General features: G+C 43.5%; 1 protein-coding gene across 1 annotated transcript; it reads right to left on the minus strand.

Annotated features, from left to right (window-relative positions):
* Positions 1-208: 208 nt before the first annotated feature.
* Positions 209-6,802, minus strand: LOC142776932 (uncharacterized). Its single transcript, XM_075881247.1, has 3 exons — positions 6,558-6,802; positions 5,233-5,381; positions 209-589 (listed from the first exon to the last, which is right to left on the minus strand). Exons 1-3 carry the CDS (start codon positions 6,681-6,683, stop codon positions 331-333), a joined length of 534 nt encoding a protein of 177 aa, XP_075737362.1. The 5' UTR covers positions 6,684-6,802; the 3' UTR covers positions 209-330.
* Between the last annotated feature and the right edge of the window lie 11,263 nt (positions 6,803-18,065).

An 18,065-nucleotide genomic window follows, 5' to 3' on the forward strand; every position in this document is an offset into this window, starting at 1 on the left:
AGAAAAACTAATTCGTCTGATTGCTTTAAATGAACACAATGGCACAGTGTCTTAGTATCCTTTTTAACAGCCGCCAAAAAAATTATGAGTATGATAACGGGTGTACGCTTTCTGCAAGGTTATATCACTAATGCAAGTAACAGATTAGATGCACACGTTTAAAATAATAAACACAGGTTTGACGCTCAAATGTTTTATTACACATAATAAATGTTGTTTTGACCTCGTCGTTTTCCTCTTGGTGCTACAATACACAACTTATGATTATTATAATACATTTGACACATTCCTATAATGGTCAGTGGTATAAAAATGATGGGTATACGCATTTCACATCAGCGTCTCGCCGCGCCTATACATGGTTAAGAGCGTCAGGCAGACGGCCCATCTTCGGTGCCTTTGGACACCCTGCTGGCCCCTTCCGCCACATCCACGTCGCACTGGCTCCTGGAGCAGCAGCAGGAGGAGCGGTGGCAACAGGAAGATGACGACAAGGCCAAGGCGGCATTTGTGCGCCCCTTCCATTTTGACTAGCGAGGTTCCCCCAAGGTTCCTTCTTTGCCTGACTGTCGAGCAGGGGGAGGGCGACCTGTTAGAAACATATTGAGCAAATTCAGTGAACACGCTGTGAAAAGTCACTGGAAAAAGCGTGCAGCGAGGCTTGTGCGGAAGAATTACCTCTTCAGACATGAGTAAAAAGTACGCAAAGTGCACTCAAACTCTTGTGGGCATTTTGGTGTCACAGTACACTTCTGCGAAGAAAAAAAACGAAAGCTCTAATTTCAGAGAAAGAAAAAGAAGTTCCTATTTGGGTACATCTGGCCCAAGCTGAGTAAAAATCAAAAAAGTCACTTTGTACAGGAGGCAAAGTTGCAGGTCACATTTGATGCTTTAACGTGGGTTTTGGGCTGTTATCTTCGGTGTGGCAAATTATTTGAAACTCTGGTGGCCCATGCTTTGAAAAATGACCCTTCATGTCGAGTAACGCCTGATTAGCTGGAATTGAAATCGGCGTGCTAAATTTTGGGGCTGACAGAGACAGGCCGATTTGCACATGCAGCTCTATTGAATTTTGGAATCTTTCCATTTGCTTGATGTGTCTTCAAGCTGGTGCTTTCGCCACTGTGTTCTAAAATTTCAATTTGTCGAGAATGTTTTTTCCACAACATTGACGAGCTTGCAGTCTTTCCTCGATTGAATCCTTGAATTTATTGCCACTAGACTCAGAAAGGGAACGAATACCCTGATGGTCCACTTCATTGTTACGAATATCTGTAGTTTATTAGGGCACATACCTGGCCACAAGGTCAATGCAACCCATATTCTTGTTGTATGCTTTGATGTGACAGGGCTGCAATACCTCTTTTTGTAGCGTTAGCTACACTGGCGTTAGCTACACTCCGGCGGCGGAGTGTAGCATTAGCTACACTCCGCGGCCGCCGCGTGCGGCTTGCCGCCGGTGTGCGCGCAATTCGATGCGCTGCGCAAACTATCAGTGGTGTCACGCACCGGAGCCGGCACCTCCCTCGCACTCGGCCGCGGCCGCGCGCGACTTGCCGCCGCCGGTGTGCGCTTTCCAGAGGAGTGCCGTCATAGCCTTGGTAGACATATGGGCGCCGACGCGCGCGCCTTCCCTATGCAGTCGCCATCTTACACTGCGCTGGAGCCGCTTGATAGCGCCTCTGACTGGCGTTTTCCATTGTGGTATAGCCATGTAGAAGGAGCATGCAAGTGCTGCTCAACGATGCAGTAGGGCGCAGAAGCTTAACTCATCGGATCCCGAAGTAGTTGCCCAGCAAAATAAATATACATGTGCCAAATAATACGTGTACCGTGTGTGTGTCATTGGAACAGCTGTAAGCATGATATCTGAAAAGCTAAGAATAATCAGCTGAACCTTTGCTAACGCTACGTATATCCTGGCATAGCTGAGCTAAGCCACTGCTATTTTTTTCTCCTCCTTTGACATACATGTACCCTCGTGTGTTCTACCCCTTTCTAAGTGGGTGTACTCTGCCTCTTTCAAGATAGAGCCGCGAAGTTGAACTCAGAAACTCACTGGTGTATCATTATCTTCATCCTCATCACTGCTAACTGACAATTCACTGCTGCTGTGCAGATTAGCTCAACCGTATTGCCACCTTCATCAGATAAGTCAGTTTAGACTCTTAAATAGTGGCGCTTGTATATCTTTGACACTCAGAAATCTGCCTGCTACAAAAAACAACAACAGAAACAAATATTTTCAACGCAATGACCTACCCTATTTCGTCAATTTGTAAGTTGCGCTATCTCAGATGATACTTTGAGCAACAAGTCCGAAATTTTCGTGCGCCTTGTCTAGTCTATCGTGATCATTTATTCTCACGGATTTGCTATATATATGTAGAATTTCGTCAAGAAAAATTTTATCTCTATATGCATTCTACCCCACAGCACACAGAGATACATGTCCGTTGTGTGGCCGCACCAACTCTGTTTCACATCATGTGGGAGTGTGCACATCACAATTAAGAACACCTCAACATGAACAACACAAATGAACAATGGGAGGCACTGCTGTCCAGCTCGGCCATTGCTGATCAGCGCTGGCGGGTCCAACGGGTAGAGATGATGGCTAGGACCAGCGGAGCCTTGGAATAGAGGCCCGACCATCTGGCATGCTCCGCGTTATGCGCAAATAAAGTTTCCTTTCTCTCTTTCTCTCTCCCGGTCGACGGCGCCCGCTTTCCTCGCGCCATACTTCTTTGTACTGCGAGCACATACATGGGCATACAGGTTGTGGGCATATTGTTTACCTATGATTCCGCTCGCAGAAACATGAATTTTTGTCAAGTGGTCTTCAATTATAAGAGCACAGAACGTGTTTTTGAAATAGCCCCTTTTGGGTATCCACGGACCGAAGAGGATTAACGCAATTCACTGCTTAAAAATGGAAACCCAACATTATGTTCTGCTGAATTGTATTCCTTAGGTTTATGGTAAAATTCATTTTTTTATTTCCATAAGAATGAAGGATTATCATTGCCATAGAATAATAACTTATTGCTGCTCTTTCTCACAAACGTTCAAGACAATGCCCACCAAGAACAGTGTGGGAAAAAAAGGATGAGCTCTATATACGAAATGAAAGTTTTGATGACCGAAATGGTTGCGTACAGAAAACTTTGTGTGTCGTTTTCCTGCTACTCTCCTTTTTGTGAAGCCATACTAGCTAGTCCATCTATCTGCCTTAAGAAATCCTTAATAATCACCTTCTTGGTGGTAGTTACTTGCGAGAGGCGTCGGTATTCAAGTGACTGCTCGAGCCCCACTCACAGAAGCACGATCGTAAAGATGTCGGTTGTGCATTCATGCGATTCGCGCAGCACGTCCGCAATGCTTTGAAGGTTCCAAAGCCACGCGACTACCTTAGAAAAAGCGCATTCAGCTCGCACGTTAGAACCCATACGTACTACAGTTTTCAGACAGGTTACTTGAATGGTATACAAAAATTGAAGAAAGCACATTTGCGTTCCTTTTTATGTCTTCTATTCTCCTGCAGCATTTGTTTATACACCGCACCTTTCAAAACTGCAAACTGATGCGTTCAAGTTTACGCAATTGTCTGTTCACCAGCTTCTCACAAATGTTAGCGCCTTAACGGATGAACGCGATTTCGACGGAGATGGGTTAATTGGGCCAATGCGATGTAGTATACTTGTCCTTGGTTTATAATACAAAAAGGTATATAATCATAAAAGTGTATATATATATATATATATATATATATATATATATATATATATATATATATATATATATATATATATATATATATATATATATATATATATATATAGTAGAGCATTGAACGCGTTATTTGAAAGTCGCACGTTCGGTTCCTACCCACTACAAGTTGTCTTTTCATCCAATTTTCTTTCTTCACTTTTATATTAAAATTGGGTCTAATAACTTCGTCTATATTTTCTCTGACACTATTGTCTGCGAGATCTCATTATTATTACATTAATTTTTTATTCTGCGAAGCATAATCGCGAAATAACGCCAAAGATATGTGCAAATATCTTGAGCCCAAACACACGTTGAACAGTTGCACATGTTGTACATACATAGTGATATCGTGGTTTTGGAACGTTAAACCCCTATAATGATCATTACATGTTTTAGAAAACTGGCGAACCGTTGCGCAACGATGCCAACAGAAAGATGTGTATTAGAAACACAAAAAGTGTAAGCGCATATATATGTAAGGCTCGCGCTCTCCAGAGTTGGGTCCTGGGCATTGGTATATCAATCAAATTTAGTGGATGACACCTAACTATGGTTCGCGTAAACCTGTGCTTCTTGAGAAATTCAGTTGCAGACATAAAAAGGTAAGTAACTTAACTATAGAACGATTGTTATCCTCAATATTTCAAAATTCATTCTTAAATTTCATATTTTTGTTCTTACAGTTAGTTTGCGAAGCGGCATAGTCCCCAAAACAACACTACAATATAACGTTAGGCAGCGTGTTCATTCCACGTTAATAGATTAGTGCGTAGCAAGGAAGAATAGACAAAAACACCATGTTGGACAATTCAGTTGATGGGTCAAATCATGCAGTCAGAGGATAAAAGAAGAGAACCAAATGTGGCCAGAATAAGTTAACGCAGGAGACACATCTCAGAGTTTTGAAGTCCTAGGAAATACGGGGAATCAGGGCACTGCCGTTCATTCCCTCGTTTAAACATTGCGGATGGCTTCAGTAGATTGTTCTGTTGCATAAGAATATACTATATTAAGTGTGCATGTTTATAACAATGTTTAACACAGTTATCACTTGACTGTAAGAGATGTAATGTACAAGTGAGTTTGAAACATAGCATTTAAAATTTAATTGATGACAGTAATATTGCGCCTCGAAACCTTTACATGATTATAGAAAAGACACCGTTGAGGGCTCCAGAAAAAATTATTATCTTGGGTTTTTTAACGCCTATTCAAACCCTAATACTTTAATTCAAGTACACGTGCACATGGCCCAAACATTTTTGCTTCCATCAAAGAAGCGGCCTCCGCACATTGGATGCTGTCCCGCTGCCTTATCATGACTTGACGAGCTTCGTAAACGCCACATCACCTTAGCGGGTTCCGACTAAGTGCAACGCGTATTTTGACGTCACGCATTATCAAGCATTGTTCTTTTGTGACACATATTACTCAATAACTTTCATAAAGTTTACCTACTTGGTACAGGTTTCCTGCAAGAGGCTTCCACATCGCAGTGGCTCCTCGAACAGCAGTGGCAAAAAAGGGTCGATGGTGCAGTTCTGCCTCTGGTAAACATTGACCGTTTTGATGTGCGAGGTGCGGTCCTTCTGAAGCTTGTTTTCAGCCTTGGAGGAAAAAAAATATTCAGAGAGCAGCAGCTAAGTTCTGTTTCTCTGTATATTTTGGAGCATGATTAGATTTGAATTGAGTAAAGACGGTGTTGATATGATAAGAGCTGATTTTCTACAATATCCAGTGGTAGGCATTGTTATCCATCATTTAGTAGTGATAGCTTGCAAGTTACTGGTATATCACGCGAATAAATACCGTAGACCAGGACACCAACAGGTTCCGTTCATTGCTTAGAGAACACATCACGGGTGGGCACGCTGTAAGTGTTGCTGACGCCTATAAAAACGCAGTTTTTCCGTATAAGCGAGAAGTAATGCAGATTCGTAATGCGATGCGCCATGTGATGCCTAAAGCGGACGCGATGCTTATTGCAGATTCACTTTTATGAAATGTTCCCATCAGTCGCAAGTCACAAAACTAACGCAAGTCATTTGCGTTAGTCTTTCGCACTGCATGATCTCCTCCACTATAAAACAAACATTACTGGGCACGTGATATCGGTGGTGTTCTCCTGCAATCGTAAAACAGACCCACTGTAACGTGCCAGGTGCCGCAAAGCCTGATGTTGGCTTGATGGCTCTAAAGACTAGCGATCGCCTTCCATTCAAAAATCCGGCAAGCTAACGTAATGTTGTTGAAAGAAATGTCATTTGTTCATTTGTGTTTTGTTTATATGTAAACTTGTAATGTTCTGAGTTATTAATGCTTGTACACTGCTTCGGTGAAAAAGATATCTCCGTGTTTTTTTATTAGGCGAACTACGTTGTTCAACAGCTTTTGGTAAATGCGAGTGCCGTGTTAGACAAACATGATTATGACGCCTGTATGGCGCTAGAAAAAATATGCTTTGTGATTCTCATTCAGCACCGCAATAATGATGGCAGACGTGTACACAATTCTTACGATAAATATTTTATACCACTTGGTTATTTATACCATTTATATCACTCTGGCACATAAATGCGGTAGTTCCATGCGTAATAAACGAAACCATTGTCTAGTATGTGCCATTCTATATTAAGAACTGCGATTGCGATATACATATGAAGCGAAATTATATGCAAGGGTTTATGTCAGTCATACAAAGTATCGATTCGACAGACAACCTTACTACACAGAAAATGAAAGCGTGCCTGCAACAGCCTGTCACTGCGATGGGCCAGGCTCACCTGATTGAGTGGACGAAGACGGCATTCTGCTGAGTCAAAGCTCTGGTTCGCTTTTCGCCTCTCCATGCTACAGCCCACCTTGTGTCCAACCACTGGCGCGGCGAACCGTCTCGTCAAACATGGCATGCCAAGTTGCGTCCTTGTGCTCGCAGCCTTCTGGATCGTGGAGCAAACTGCTTGTGATGCGACGTGGCGTTCGAACAAGGCCCGTCAAATCTCTTTTACAGCTTGGCCGAGATGCCCGTGCTCGGACAGCACGTGATCTTCATCGTCTTCACTTCGGAGAAACCCGTTACTGATGCCACTCGGAAAGTGGTTTGAATAGAGCTCAGCTGCTGCTCTCTTCATAAAAAATGCCAGGCCTGTGCTGAAGGCGCTGCGTAGTCACAGCGACAGCTAGAAGAGTGGCCTTTCAGAGCCGTTTCTCAACTCTTAATGGGTAACTGCTGCAAGCTCCTTTGCTTGATGCCCGCTACGGAATTATTAATAACAATTTTAGGGTAGTAGGCCATCATTCGCTTTGCTATTTTCCATCACTCTTCTCAGAAGTGTTGTATGCACTAAACTTTTACGAGGAATTTCGCGCCAATTGATCACGCAGTGGCTGACGACAATGAGGAATAAAGGCTGAAGTCGGTATGCGGCCCAGTTAGTAGCTGAACAAAAACAAGCTTTTTTAATGGGTTGGATCATATGATGAGCTACTCGTTACGCTACTCGTATTGTGCGACGACTGCTTGTTCTTTCGCTGTTTTAAAATGCTTTATATGTTGTATTAACGCAATTGTTTTTCCGACATCAGGCCTGCCCGAAGCAAGTTTGCCAACAAGCCCCAAGCAGCGGCGTGGCTCAGTGGTGTAATCCTGGGCTAACACCCAGCATAGCATACGTGGTTTCGAGTCCTATAGGACTCGAAACCGGGTTGTAATCGGGAGAAAAAACCTAGTACCAATGACACAGTTTACTGTATCATTGGTACTAGGTTTTTTTTTTTCTAATTTCGCGCGATTTGATCACAGACACTGGCGGCGCTGGCGGCCAACTACAACACTGCGCGAGACCCGAATTATGACCTCATAAGAACTTTCGCTGTAAAATTCATATGTGCAAGTGATATAACAATTCAAGTCATCGTGCAATTGAATATTTGGGCTGCTTTGCTTTACGTCACACTATTATACTACGTTTCATACATCAGCTGCAACACTGTGGAAGCTATGCAAACATTTCGGCCAACAAAACGTGCAACTCCGCGCGTTTCAGGTTCGCTCGCGTGACACATGATAAGTGCAGCTGCACCCAGGTGTTCCTTCGTGCTCCACTTATGCGCGACTGTAAAACATAAAAAAACCGGGGTGAGCACAGAAGAATGCGGGTTTCGAACGAACGTGTCACGTCCTATCTTGCACTGACACTGAAAGTCCAGGTGGCCGCCATCGTGACGTACCCTGAGTTGACAGCCTGTATGTGATGTCACGTGAAACCTAAGCAATACAGCGACATGATAAGTTTTTTTTTTGTAAGGCATATAATGCCTTCAATTACTTCTCGTCGTAATATCCAAAGAAAAATTTAAATATTGGTGGTAAAACATCGAACTGTTATATGTTGCAAACGCATCGACTGCAAGTAGTCTCGCTAGCTTCTGCAACGTTGCATATGATGTCTGAAACAGAGTATAGGAAATGGGAAGGGATCAACAGTAATCATCAAACCCGCACACCAAACGGGGCAGTAGTATTGTTTGCCCAATATGCAAGTCAGAACGTGAATTAGGGTTGACTTTATAGGTGTTTCACGGAAAAATGGCTACATTACGGTCCCCACTGGCTTCGAAAATTTCAGGTTGGGTTCTGTTCATTCACTAGACACTTTTTTTATTATTTATCGACGCTTTGACAAGTAAACAATATTACAATTTCTTGTTATTGTTTAGGTGTGAGACATGTATGGACGAGGCTTTGCCATTCGTTTAGCGTCTGTGCGCACGGTTATAGTAGAAACATATGTGAAACAGAAAAAAAAAGTTTAGACTAATAAACCAGCCATTAGACTAATATCAGTCAAATTTGTGGCATGTATAAAACACCCACAAGAACAACGTCGTTGTACTAGACAGTGACTTAGACGTTATAGTTATAGAATTTTACACATTTTGTAGTCGATTCTTTGAGACTTTGTCACTTTACGCTACGTTATGTCATTGTAATATTTACATTATGTGGGGCGATTCTCGGGTAACTTACATGAGACCTGCAGGTCTAACAAAAGACTAATAGTAATCATTAGTCTCTTGTTACATAGCTCGTGCAAATGGAAGCGTTCCAAACGATTTTCTTGGCGAATTGAAATCTAGGCAATCTGAAAACGCCACACCGGCACAATTTCCGCGTCGTGTTGTGATCTTCACAGGTAGTGCTCAGTAATAGCTTCCTCTTTCGTTGATTGTTTTAGCGTTCAAAGAGCGCAGCAGTGCCCAGACGTCTTCTTGTTAGCGGGAGCAGCGTGATCAGGTGCTTTCCCACATTTTAAAGTGCCAGAGATGTCGCTTGCCATATTATCTCTGCGCAAGAGATACCCACCACTGCAGTTCCGGAGAAAATTGCGTCTTGGTACAAAAGTACGCTTTCAGGAGCCTGTCGGCTCCTGGTTGTGACGTAGGCATGCTCTGGTTTATAGGTCTAGCTTCGACTTTCAGCCAGCCACCGTCATTGTACAGCGAGTGTATTGTATTCCTCAGCGCAGGTTCGAAGTTAACTTAATTAATTAGTCATATGGACACAGAATATACCCGCCGAGATACCGACCAACGCATTGGCAGATAGCACCCTCGGGAAACTCAAGAAGGCGGAAAAAGTAACTCGCCAAAATCCTGCGCCTGAACCACGCCAATTCTTCCCTCACAGAGACGGTGCTTATATGACGACACCGCCGTCGGGACTAACTTTTCTGTGACGAAAGCTCTTTAGCACTATCTCGTGAAAACACGGCTTGCAGTGATCCACCTATTTTAGTAAAATGCTGCTCTACAGTGAGGTTATGCTGGAGGTATATTTAAACACTTGTGTAGTGAACGAAAGTTGTCTGCGTAACGCAAATATTGATGCTGCTGATTCCTTCAAACGAAAACAGTGGCACACTGTCTCCTTATCTTAGCAGCCACACACACAAAAAAAAAAATTGATAGATGCGCTTCCCGCCGTGGGGGGAGCAGTGGTTAGAGTTCTCGGCTGCTGATCCGGAGGTCACGGTTTTGATTCTAACCGCGGTGGTCGATACTTCATGAAGGCTAGATGCGTCGACCCGCGTGCCTATATTGAACTGCTTGTTAAAGAAGATTAGGTGCTCTTATATTCCGGAACCCTCCACTACGGCGCCTCTACAATGCAAATCTATGTTTTGGGACGTTAAACCCCAGACATACTGTCACTGCCACAAGTGATTAACACTTAGTATCTACCCACAAACGCCGAGAACACACATGGGCAATTTTAACACGTGAGCATTTAGCAATACCCGACATCGGTAGCGTCAGCCCAAAAAGGCGTAAAATAAATGTCAGTGTTAAGAAAAACCTTAAATAAGCAGTGCTGGCCACCCGACGAATGCAAATAATGAATTTCAGGGTCCCAGCAGGAATCGAACCCAAACATTCTGCGTGGCAGTCAAGCATTCTACCACAGAGCTACGCCAGGTCTCGGAACTACTTTTGGAATAGACGCTAATCTTCGCGAAACGGGTGGGTGCAGTGCTGCCTACCCAATTTTATAAACATTACTAATGTACTGCTTTATACAGCCGTCACGTCGGGTTAACGTCAATGGTGGCGAGGTGCCATGCGCTTAAATTGATTTATGTAGTAGTGTCAAGGGCCAGTACTTCGCGAGCATCAGCGCTTCATATCATCAGCTCCTGATGTTGCTAAAACACATTCCCAGCTGAAATTGTTCTGCAAGTGGAAAACTGGTTATATAAACACCTGAAACTTTTCGACATATGTCTCTGCGTGCAACATTTGTACACATATTGAGCGTCATTTTATGATGTGTTCACAATACAAAAATGCGACACGGCCACCTTCCCAGCGCGTGCTTCGCATAAAGTTGATTCTCAGATATGCGGGATCTGCTGAATTTTTTTCCCTCAGCGTTTCACCTGATTTGCGGTCGAGAGGATCAAGTACGCATTCCAATGTCGGTGCACTTGGACGCCCATTATGGCCATACCACAGTCACACTACAGCTGCAAAAAAAGGTGGCATCAGACGCTACTTTAATGAGCTGCTGGATAGAGTGTCTAAACTATATGTGACGAAGCGGTGTCATTTCTCGTCACTAGACGGCGATCTCTTGAATTACGACGCTCACCTTCTCGGCAGTGGTTTACTGCGAGAGACGTCCACGTCGCACTGTTCTTGGAGCAGCAGCAGAAGGAGCGGTGGGCACAGGATCATGACGGCAGCGCAGAACTGACATTTGTGTGCCCCTATCCACTGTGATGTGCGTTATGCAGCAAAGCTTGTTCTTGGCCTGAATGTCGAGCAGTGGGGTGGCGACCTTGCAGAAATCCATTTGGCGAATTCAGTGAGCATTGTTCATCTTAAATGCGAAGAATTTTTCAGCGAACTTATGCCACTTTGGATCTATCTATCTATCTATCTATCTATCTATCTATCTATCTATCTATCTATCTATCTATCTATCTATCTATCTATCTATCTATCTATCTATCTATCTATCTATCTATCTATCTATCTATCTATCTATCTATCTATCTATCTATCTATCTATCTATCTATCTATCTATCTATCTAGCCACTTACAACTTTTAGCTCTCCGTTCTGTTTCAATAATGGGATCAATACCACAATTTATGGCATAAAATGGCTTTATGATGAACATAAATGACTAGTCATAACATGAAAATCATGAAATGTGTCTCATTATGTCATGATTGACATTTCATAGTCTTGCTGCTCTTGCGCTGAATTCGTTCACATGGCATAATGGAAAACTGGTATGGTATGACAAAACTGCACGGCGAACATAAGTGTGCTATAACGTGGAAATCATGACATCCGTGTCAAGTAAAACATCACTACAAGCTACGCTCATAGCGCACTCGCGGCCGTTTTGCTATAGCTCCACATTACCAAATTTGGTGTTACGCGACGCGAACGAACGACGAAGGTAAATGACATGTCCGAACATGATAATCATGTGATGTGTGTCATGCACCTTGAACACGACTACATGCTAGGTTCATAGCGTGCTCGCGGCCGTTTCGCTTACCTTCACATACACTAAATTTGGTATTGCGTAACGCGAATGGATGATGAACGTAAATGACGCGTCCAAACATAATAATCATGACATGCAAAATATGTAAAACATGACTACACGCTACGCTCACAGCGCGCACGCGGCCGCTTTGCTAGCTTCACTTACACAAAATTTTGTATTACGGGACAATTATGAACGACGAACACAAATACCAGGCAAAAACAATGTATTCATGACATGGAAGTCATGTACGCATAATTTATGTCCGCCTCGTAACGTCATGCTGATTTTAATGTGACATACCGACCTTCCTCAATTGTGCTTCGCATATCATCGATTTCGTACGGCAGCCCCGCCGCGGTGGTCTAGTGGCTAAGGTACTCGGCTGCTGACCCACAGGTCGCGGGTTCGAATCCCGGCTGCGGCGGCTGCATTTCCGATGGAGGCGGAAATGTTGTAGGCCCGTGTGCTCAGATTTGGGTGGGTACACGTTAAAGAACCCCAGGTGGTCAAAATTTCCGGAACCCTCCACTACAGCGTCTCTCACAATCATAAGTTGGTTTTGGGACGTTAAACCCTACAAATCAATCAATCAATCAATTTCGTACTGCAAGTGGGATCTGCCAATTTTTTTATGGAAGGGAGGACGCGAGCATGTGGACTGCGTGTTCTGGCGGCTGCTGACAGCATGTCCAAGTGTGAAGGAGTTCAACCACAGCCTTTTAAGCGTCAACTCGTAGTGAGCAAAGCAAGCAGTCATTGAGATATCGAACAAGCGCAAATATTTCAACACCCTCCACTTTCTATGTGATTACGGAAGAGTCCGATAATCACCTTGTAAGAGGCGGGGGGAGGGGGGTGCAATCTGGCCGCTTGTTCCCTAGCACCGGTTACTGATTGTGTTCTTTTCTACGAGATGACGCGAAAAGAGGCGATGGTTGCTCTCGTTATTCCCTCTTAAACGCACTGCCATTATCCACCGGAGCGCGCACCCCATGCTCTCCCATGTTTCCTTACGTAAAACTTGACAGTCAACACAAAGGATACTGTCACTGTAAACAATATGTAGCGAAGTTTTTGTTTAGTTATAGATGCAGTGCTTTACCTAAGATTGTGAATCACATAATTAAGTTCTGCGATTTAATCCACCATGATTGATTCAAGTTGAGTTTTTTTTTTCGTTTTAATAAGAATGGAAGATTTTCATTGACATGAAATACTAATTTTTTGCTGCTCTTTCTCGCAAAGGTTCATGGCAATACAAACCAAGGAGAGTGTGAAAGAAAAATAGAAACTGCCCACGAAAAAACAAAAACGCGTGATGAGCGCCGACTACCAAACGAAACTTTCAATGGTCGAAATCGTCGCGCACATGACAATTCGCTCGTCGCTTTTCTTCTGCTGACCTTTTTGTGCGGCTTGTATACGGGCTAGTCCAGCTTTGCACCCTACAAAAATTCCTAATGGTCGTAATGATATTCACCTCCTTGGTTGTGGCTCATTGAGAAAGACATGGGTAACGAAGTGAAATGCTCCAGGAGCGGTCGCAGCAGCAGGAACGGATAAAGGTCGGAGGTGCATGCAGTCGTGCCATTCGCGTAGCTCGTCCACATTCACGGGCCAAGTGCCACTATGGGCGGTGTGGCCTGAGGGTTCCAAAGCCAAGCGACCACATTTAAAGAAAGTACATTCAGAGCGTGCTTTAATATGAATAACTGTGTAATTCTCAGACAAGTAAATTGAATGCTATGTAAATGATTGCGTAGAAAATGTTGCATTATTGACGGTGAGTTAAGTTGAATGCTGTGTAAATGCCTGCATATACAGAACATTCGTGCTCCGTTTTGCGTCATGTATTCTCCTGCAGTATTTGTTTTGACACCCCGCCGTTCTTAACTATATTCTGATGTGTTGAAACTCAAGCACTCGACTGTTCACTATCTGTTCACAATTGTTCGCGCCTTAACCACTTACTTCGGGGTGTCTTGATTTGGTGACGCACATAATAGTATGCATTAAAGTGTCACGTGAGATAGTTTACCCGCAGAATCACTTGAAGGTTGCTAATTAAAGCTGAAAAATGACGACAATTTTTTTTTTGGTGGTTTCAAACTCTAAGCATTAAAGGGTAATAGGTTGACACGATCTCCATGCAGATGTGTGTGACGCGTGCTGTCGCAGGGACGACAACGAGGTCGAAGTGGGCGCGAGTAGGTATTCGTGGGCCATGGAATAAATTGGTTGGTTTTCGTGAATGAATGCGGCAGCATCGTTTTTCTTCTGCTTTCTGTTACAGTGGTGGCATCGCATTATGGAACAATATTTCAGAAGCGTCCACCGAAGACTGACACCAACTCAACAAACCTTTGACCAACCCGTCACGATGGAAGCATGGCGACTGATGAAAACATGGCGCGTTGCATTCTGCTCCTGTAGCGGAGAGGCAGAGGAAGAACGATACTGCTACATTAAAACACGAAACCAACTGCTTCGCTTCTCCACCCGCGCGGGCCACCTCGCGCCTACTTCAACAATTTGTCAGAGCGGCATCGGCCCGCCCGCCAGCACGGGACATGTTAGTGGGGCTAATGCAATTTAGTGTGCTTGTTCATATCTTATTAGGGTTAGAGATACATAATCATAAGAGTGCGATATATCTCTACGCGACTAAGGGTTTTATACAACTTCACTTCCTGTGGCACGAAATTGATGTAGAAGAGAAAAAGGGTTAATAATCAAGCCATTCAATCAGTTGAGTATACCATGCGCTATTCCGGTAGGAAATTCTATGCGTACGCGAGATAATATTATCCGCATATATTCTGTGTGAGTTTTTTTCTGGGCTTATAAAGAAATAGTATAATTAAATAGAGGCGTGCGCTCACTCGAACGATATTCTCTATGTCGATGCACTACAATTCCATTCGGCCTGAAGTTTGACTTACGCTGATTAAAAAAAACATAAATAGTAATAATATCACCGTGATGTCCACAAAATGAATAATGTAAGAGGAGCTTGCTCAGAGGGGCATGTCGCGTTGATTGGTGAAACCATTTTTGTAGGAAGGCTTGTTAATGAGCTGGCGCATGACACGTAGGTCGAAGGCACCGTTGTGGGGCACGTTTCATGGCCGCCACTGCACAGTCTTGGGCACGTTGATCGGCCCACTAACCACATGCCCATTCATGTCACACTGGGCGTTCCCCTGAGTCAAAATCATAACGCTCCTAAATGGCAGACATGGAGCTCTAAGCCGTTGCTAATGGAGTTGAAAGCAGGCAAGTGAGGGGACTTGGGAAGATACTTGTACTCGTGCGTAACACTCATCGAAGGAACTTATCACGTGCTGCCGTGACTACAAAGTGACCGGAACAAAGTCGACGCACTCGATAGGAGGCGAGGGTGCGGGCCATCGAAAAAAGGATGCCTTGACTGGCGGCGTGCCATATAGTAAGCATTGTTGGAATCACCGGAAAAGTGACCAAAGCGGCGACCTAGAGCTGCGACCCTAGACGTTTAAAGTAGAAACAGTGGTGTACATGACCACGGTTGCCGAACAGGGTGCGAGTTTTAGAACTAAGCTCCTAAAAAAACGCCCCACTTCAGTAACACGCTGCATTGACCTGCGTGGCTCACCTGATCGTACTGACGTTGGCACTCAGTTGAATCACCGAGGTCCTCTGCCTCTAGCCTCGTCATGATGGAGTCAGGCTGGTGTCGAAGCACTGGCGCTGGGAACTGCTCCATGGTGTGTGGGGTAACGAGTTGCGGTTTTCTCCTGCAAGGTCACTTGAACGATGTTGACACTGGTGGCGATGCGATGATGCATCCAGAAAAGCCCAGTTGTATGTAGATGTACATGCAGATCCTGAACTCGTGGCTTACACCCACCCTGGAAGTTCGGCCCCAAGTATCGGGTAGCTTACCAAAAAAAAACAAATGTATATAAATAAACACTTGTGAAAAGAAAATCAACAGAACCATTGTTTTTGGAAATAATTTCCGAGAAAAAATTTTCATAAATTATTTCCTACTGACTGAGCAATAAATAATTAATATCAAAGAAAATTTTGCTATAGCCTACATGGGTTAACTGAGAAACGTTTGGTATTGACGTTATTAAGTAAATCTCTTTGACTGTATAATGAAATGTTGCATGGTCGTGCACACTTTCCAGTTGCTGTGCTCTAGGGTATGTGTACCTAGGGATAGTAAATTTGACGTTGTCATAGCTAAGCCAAGAATTCGTAATGGTATTTCTACTGATACCTTTCTTAATGTTGAAAACTTTCTACAAGAGATGAAAAAGGGCTCCACAGTTTCCTCTTCTCCACAAAGAGAACAAATTGGGGAGGGAGTCAAGCCTGCTCTAAACAAAGAAAAATTTAATCGAGGAACACGACAGCGTAATCGAGTGATTAAAACTCCCAGGCATCGGTTATGACGTGAGGAAGTTTTCCAGGGTGTCATTAGATGGCTGAAATACAGAAAATTTTTTAAAGATGGTGTACAGAATTCTCGCATCATTTGCCTCTCAAATCTAGATGCTACTATAAAGGCTGTTGTAGGGGTAATATTGATAGCTGGTACGTCTAACACCGCTTTCGATTGTGAATCGGCTGTTTCATTTAGAGTTATGCCTCTATGCCCCGGCACCCATACAAATCGCACCTGGGTTAAGTGATTCGGTACTAGGGATTTGAATTCGCCTAATGCTTTCGAATGACCTAATGTCATGAGCACACTGTAGACCGACAAAGAGTCTGTTATTATTACGGCAGAATTCATTGATGTTGGCAGTTTTCGAAGGCCCAATACTATGGCTAAAACTTCTGCAATAAGGATAGGTGTGAAATCTGGAATTCGCAGGGAAAGGGACCAGTCTAGAACTGGGCAGAATATACCGATGCCACTCTTTTCATCTCTCTGTGAAGCATCCATCACAATGATGACATGTGCTTGCATTCCTAGCAGGTAGCCCTGGAAAGTATGTCTTAACAAATTACTCGGCAGGTGTTCAGCACTATTAGAGAAAATGTCATCAAAGTATATTTGGAGAGAACTTGTCGAGCTACAAGTCGGCAGGACCTCCGTAGTTTGCGCGGACAGTCGGTCAAAAAGAGGCTGTACAAATTTAACTTGAAGTGTGTGAAATCTAGGCCAATGATAATTAAAAAATAAACCAGGTTGCGCAACGAAAGCTATTTCTTTACGCCACAAAGGAGATTCAAATGCCCTTAAGCAAGTTTGTACAGTCAATATTTTGAATCTGGTGAGGAGTGAGGAATTCTAGCTTCTAAATATAAAACCTTATCAGCTACAAATTTAGGTAGCCCTAATAAGCACATGCGCAGTGCCTGTTTCTCTAGAAGAACAAGGACATGTAGCTTATAGGCAGGTGCCCCGGAGTATAAGACACATCAGAATTCTAGAATCGGCCTCACATACATGCAATATATTGATAATAACGTGGTTTAGTGCATTTCTGATCGCCTGTTGCTTATTCTCCGTAATAAGCCGACTGCCCGAACACCCTTTGCCGAAATATATTCGATGTGGTTTCGCCATACTAGAGAGCTGTCGTATATCACTCCTAGATATTTGATGATTTGAACTTGTGGAATGGTACAAGTTTTATAGAAGATAGATATGTTTGCTGGGTCTTCTATTGGTCACACTAATATTGCAGACTTGTTCACGTTTAGAGATAGATGAATAACGTCGAGCCAGTGCTCTATTTCAGATAAGTACCTTTGGAGGTTTAGATAGAAAGCGTGAATGCCATGAGCTGACGAAAATAACGCGATATCGTCAGCATATACATAGGTCTGAACATTCTCATTGCATGGGATCGAGCTTATTAAAACATTGAATAGTACCGGAGACAGAACAGTGCCCTGCGGTACTCCTTTTTCCTGTTTAAAAGTACTTGGCGAAACACCATATTGCTAACATTAAAATGTTCTATTTCCTAAAAATTTCGTTATCCGCGCTTCTCAATAATCCGGCAAATTGATTTCTCTCAGACGACTGACTAGCACAGTATGCCCGACGCTAACATACGCTTTTTTTATGTCCAGGGTAACTAGAGCTGCGTACTGCCCTTGACGCCGTGCCAGATGTATGTGACTCTCTGCGTTGATATGCGCTTGCAGTATGGAACATGCCTGCCTGAATCCAATTTGAGATGGGCGAAGAACCCTTTCTCTATCGATAAATTTCATT

Source organism: Rhipicephalus microplus, chromosome X, assembly GCF_043290135.1.
Source record: "Rhipicephalus microplus isolate Deutch F79 chromosome X, USDA_Rmic, whole genome shotgun sequence".
Classification (NCBI taxonomy): Eukaryota; Metazoa; Arthropoda; class Arachnida; order Ixodida; family Ixodidae; genus Rhipicephalus; species Rhipicephalus microplus.

Bases quoted from the DNA above. Each gene is read 5' to 3' on its own strand.
- LOC142776932 (XM_075881247.1), bottom strand. From the start codon at position 6,683: ATGCCATGTTTGACGAGACGGTTCGCCGCGCCAGTGGTTGGACACAAG. The intron at 5,382-6,557 runs GTGAGCCTGGCC...TTTTCCTCCAAG, and splicing joins GTCTTCGTCCACTCAATCAG to GCTGAAAACAAGCTTCAGAA. The intron at 590-5,232 runs GTAGGTAAACTT...TGTTTCTAACAG, and splicing joins TTGCAGGAAACCTGTACCAA to GTCGCCCTCCCCCTGCTCGA.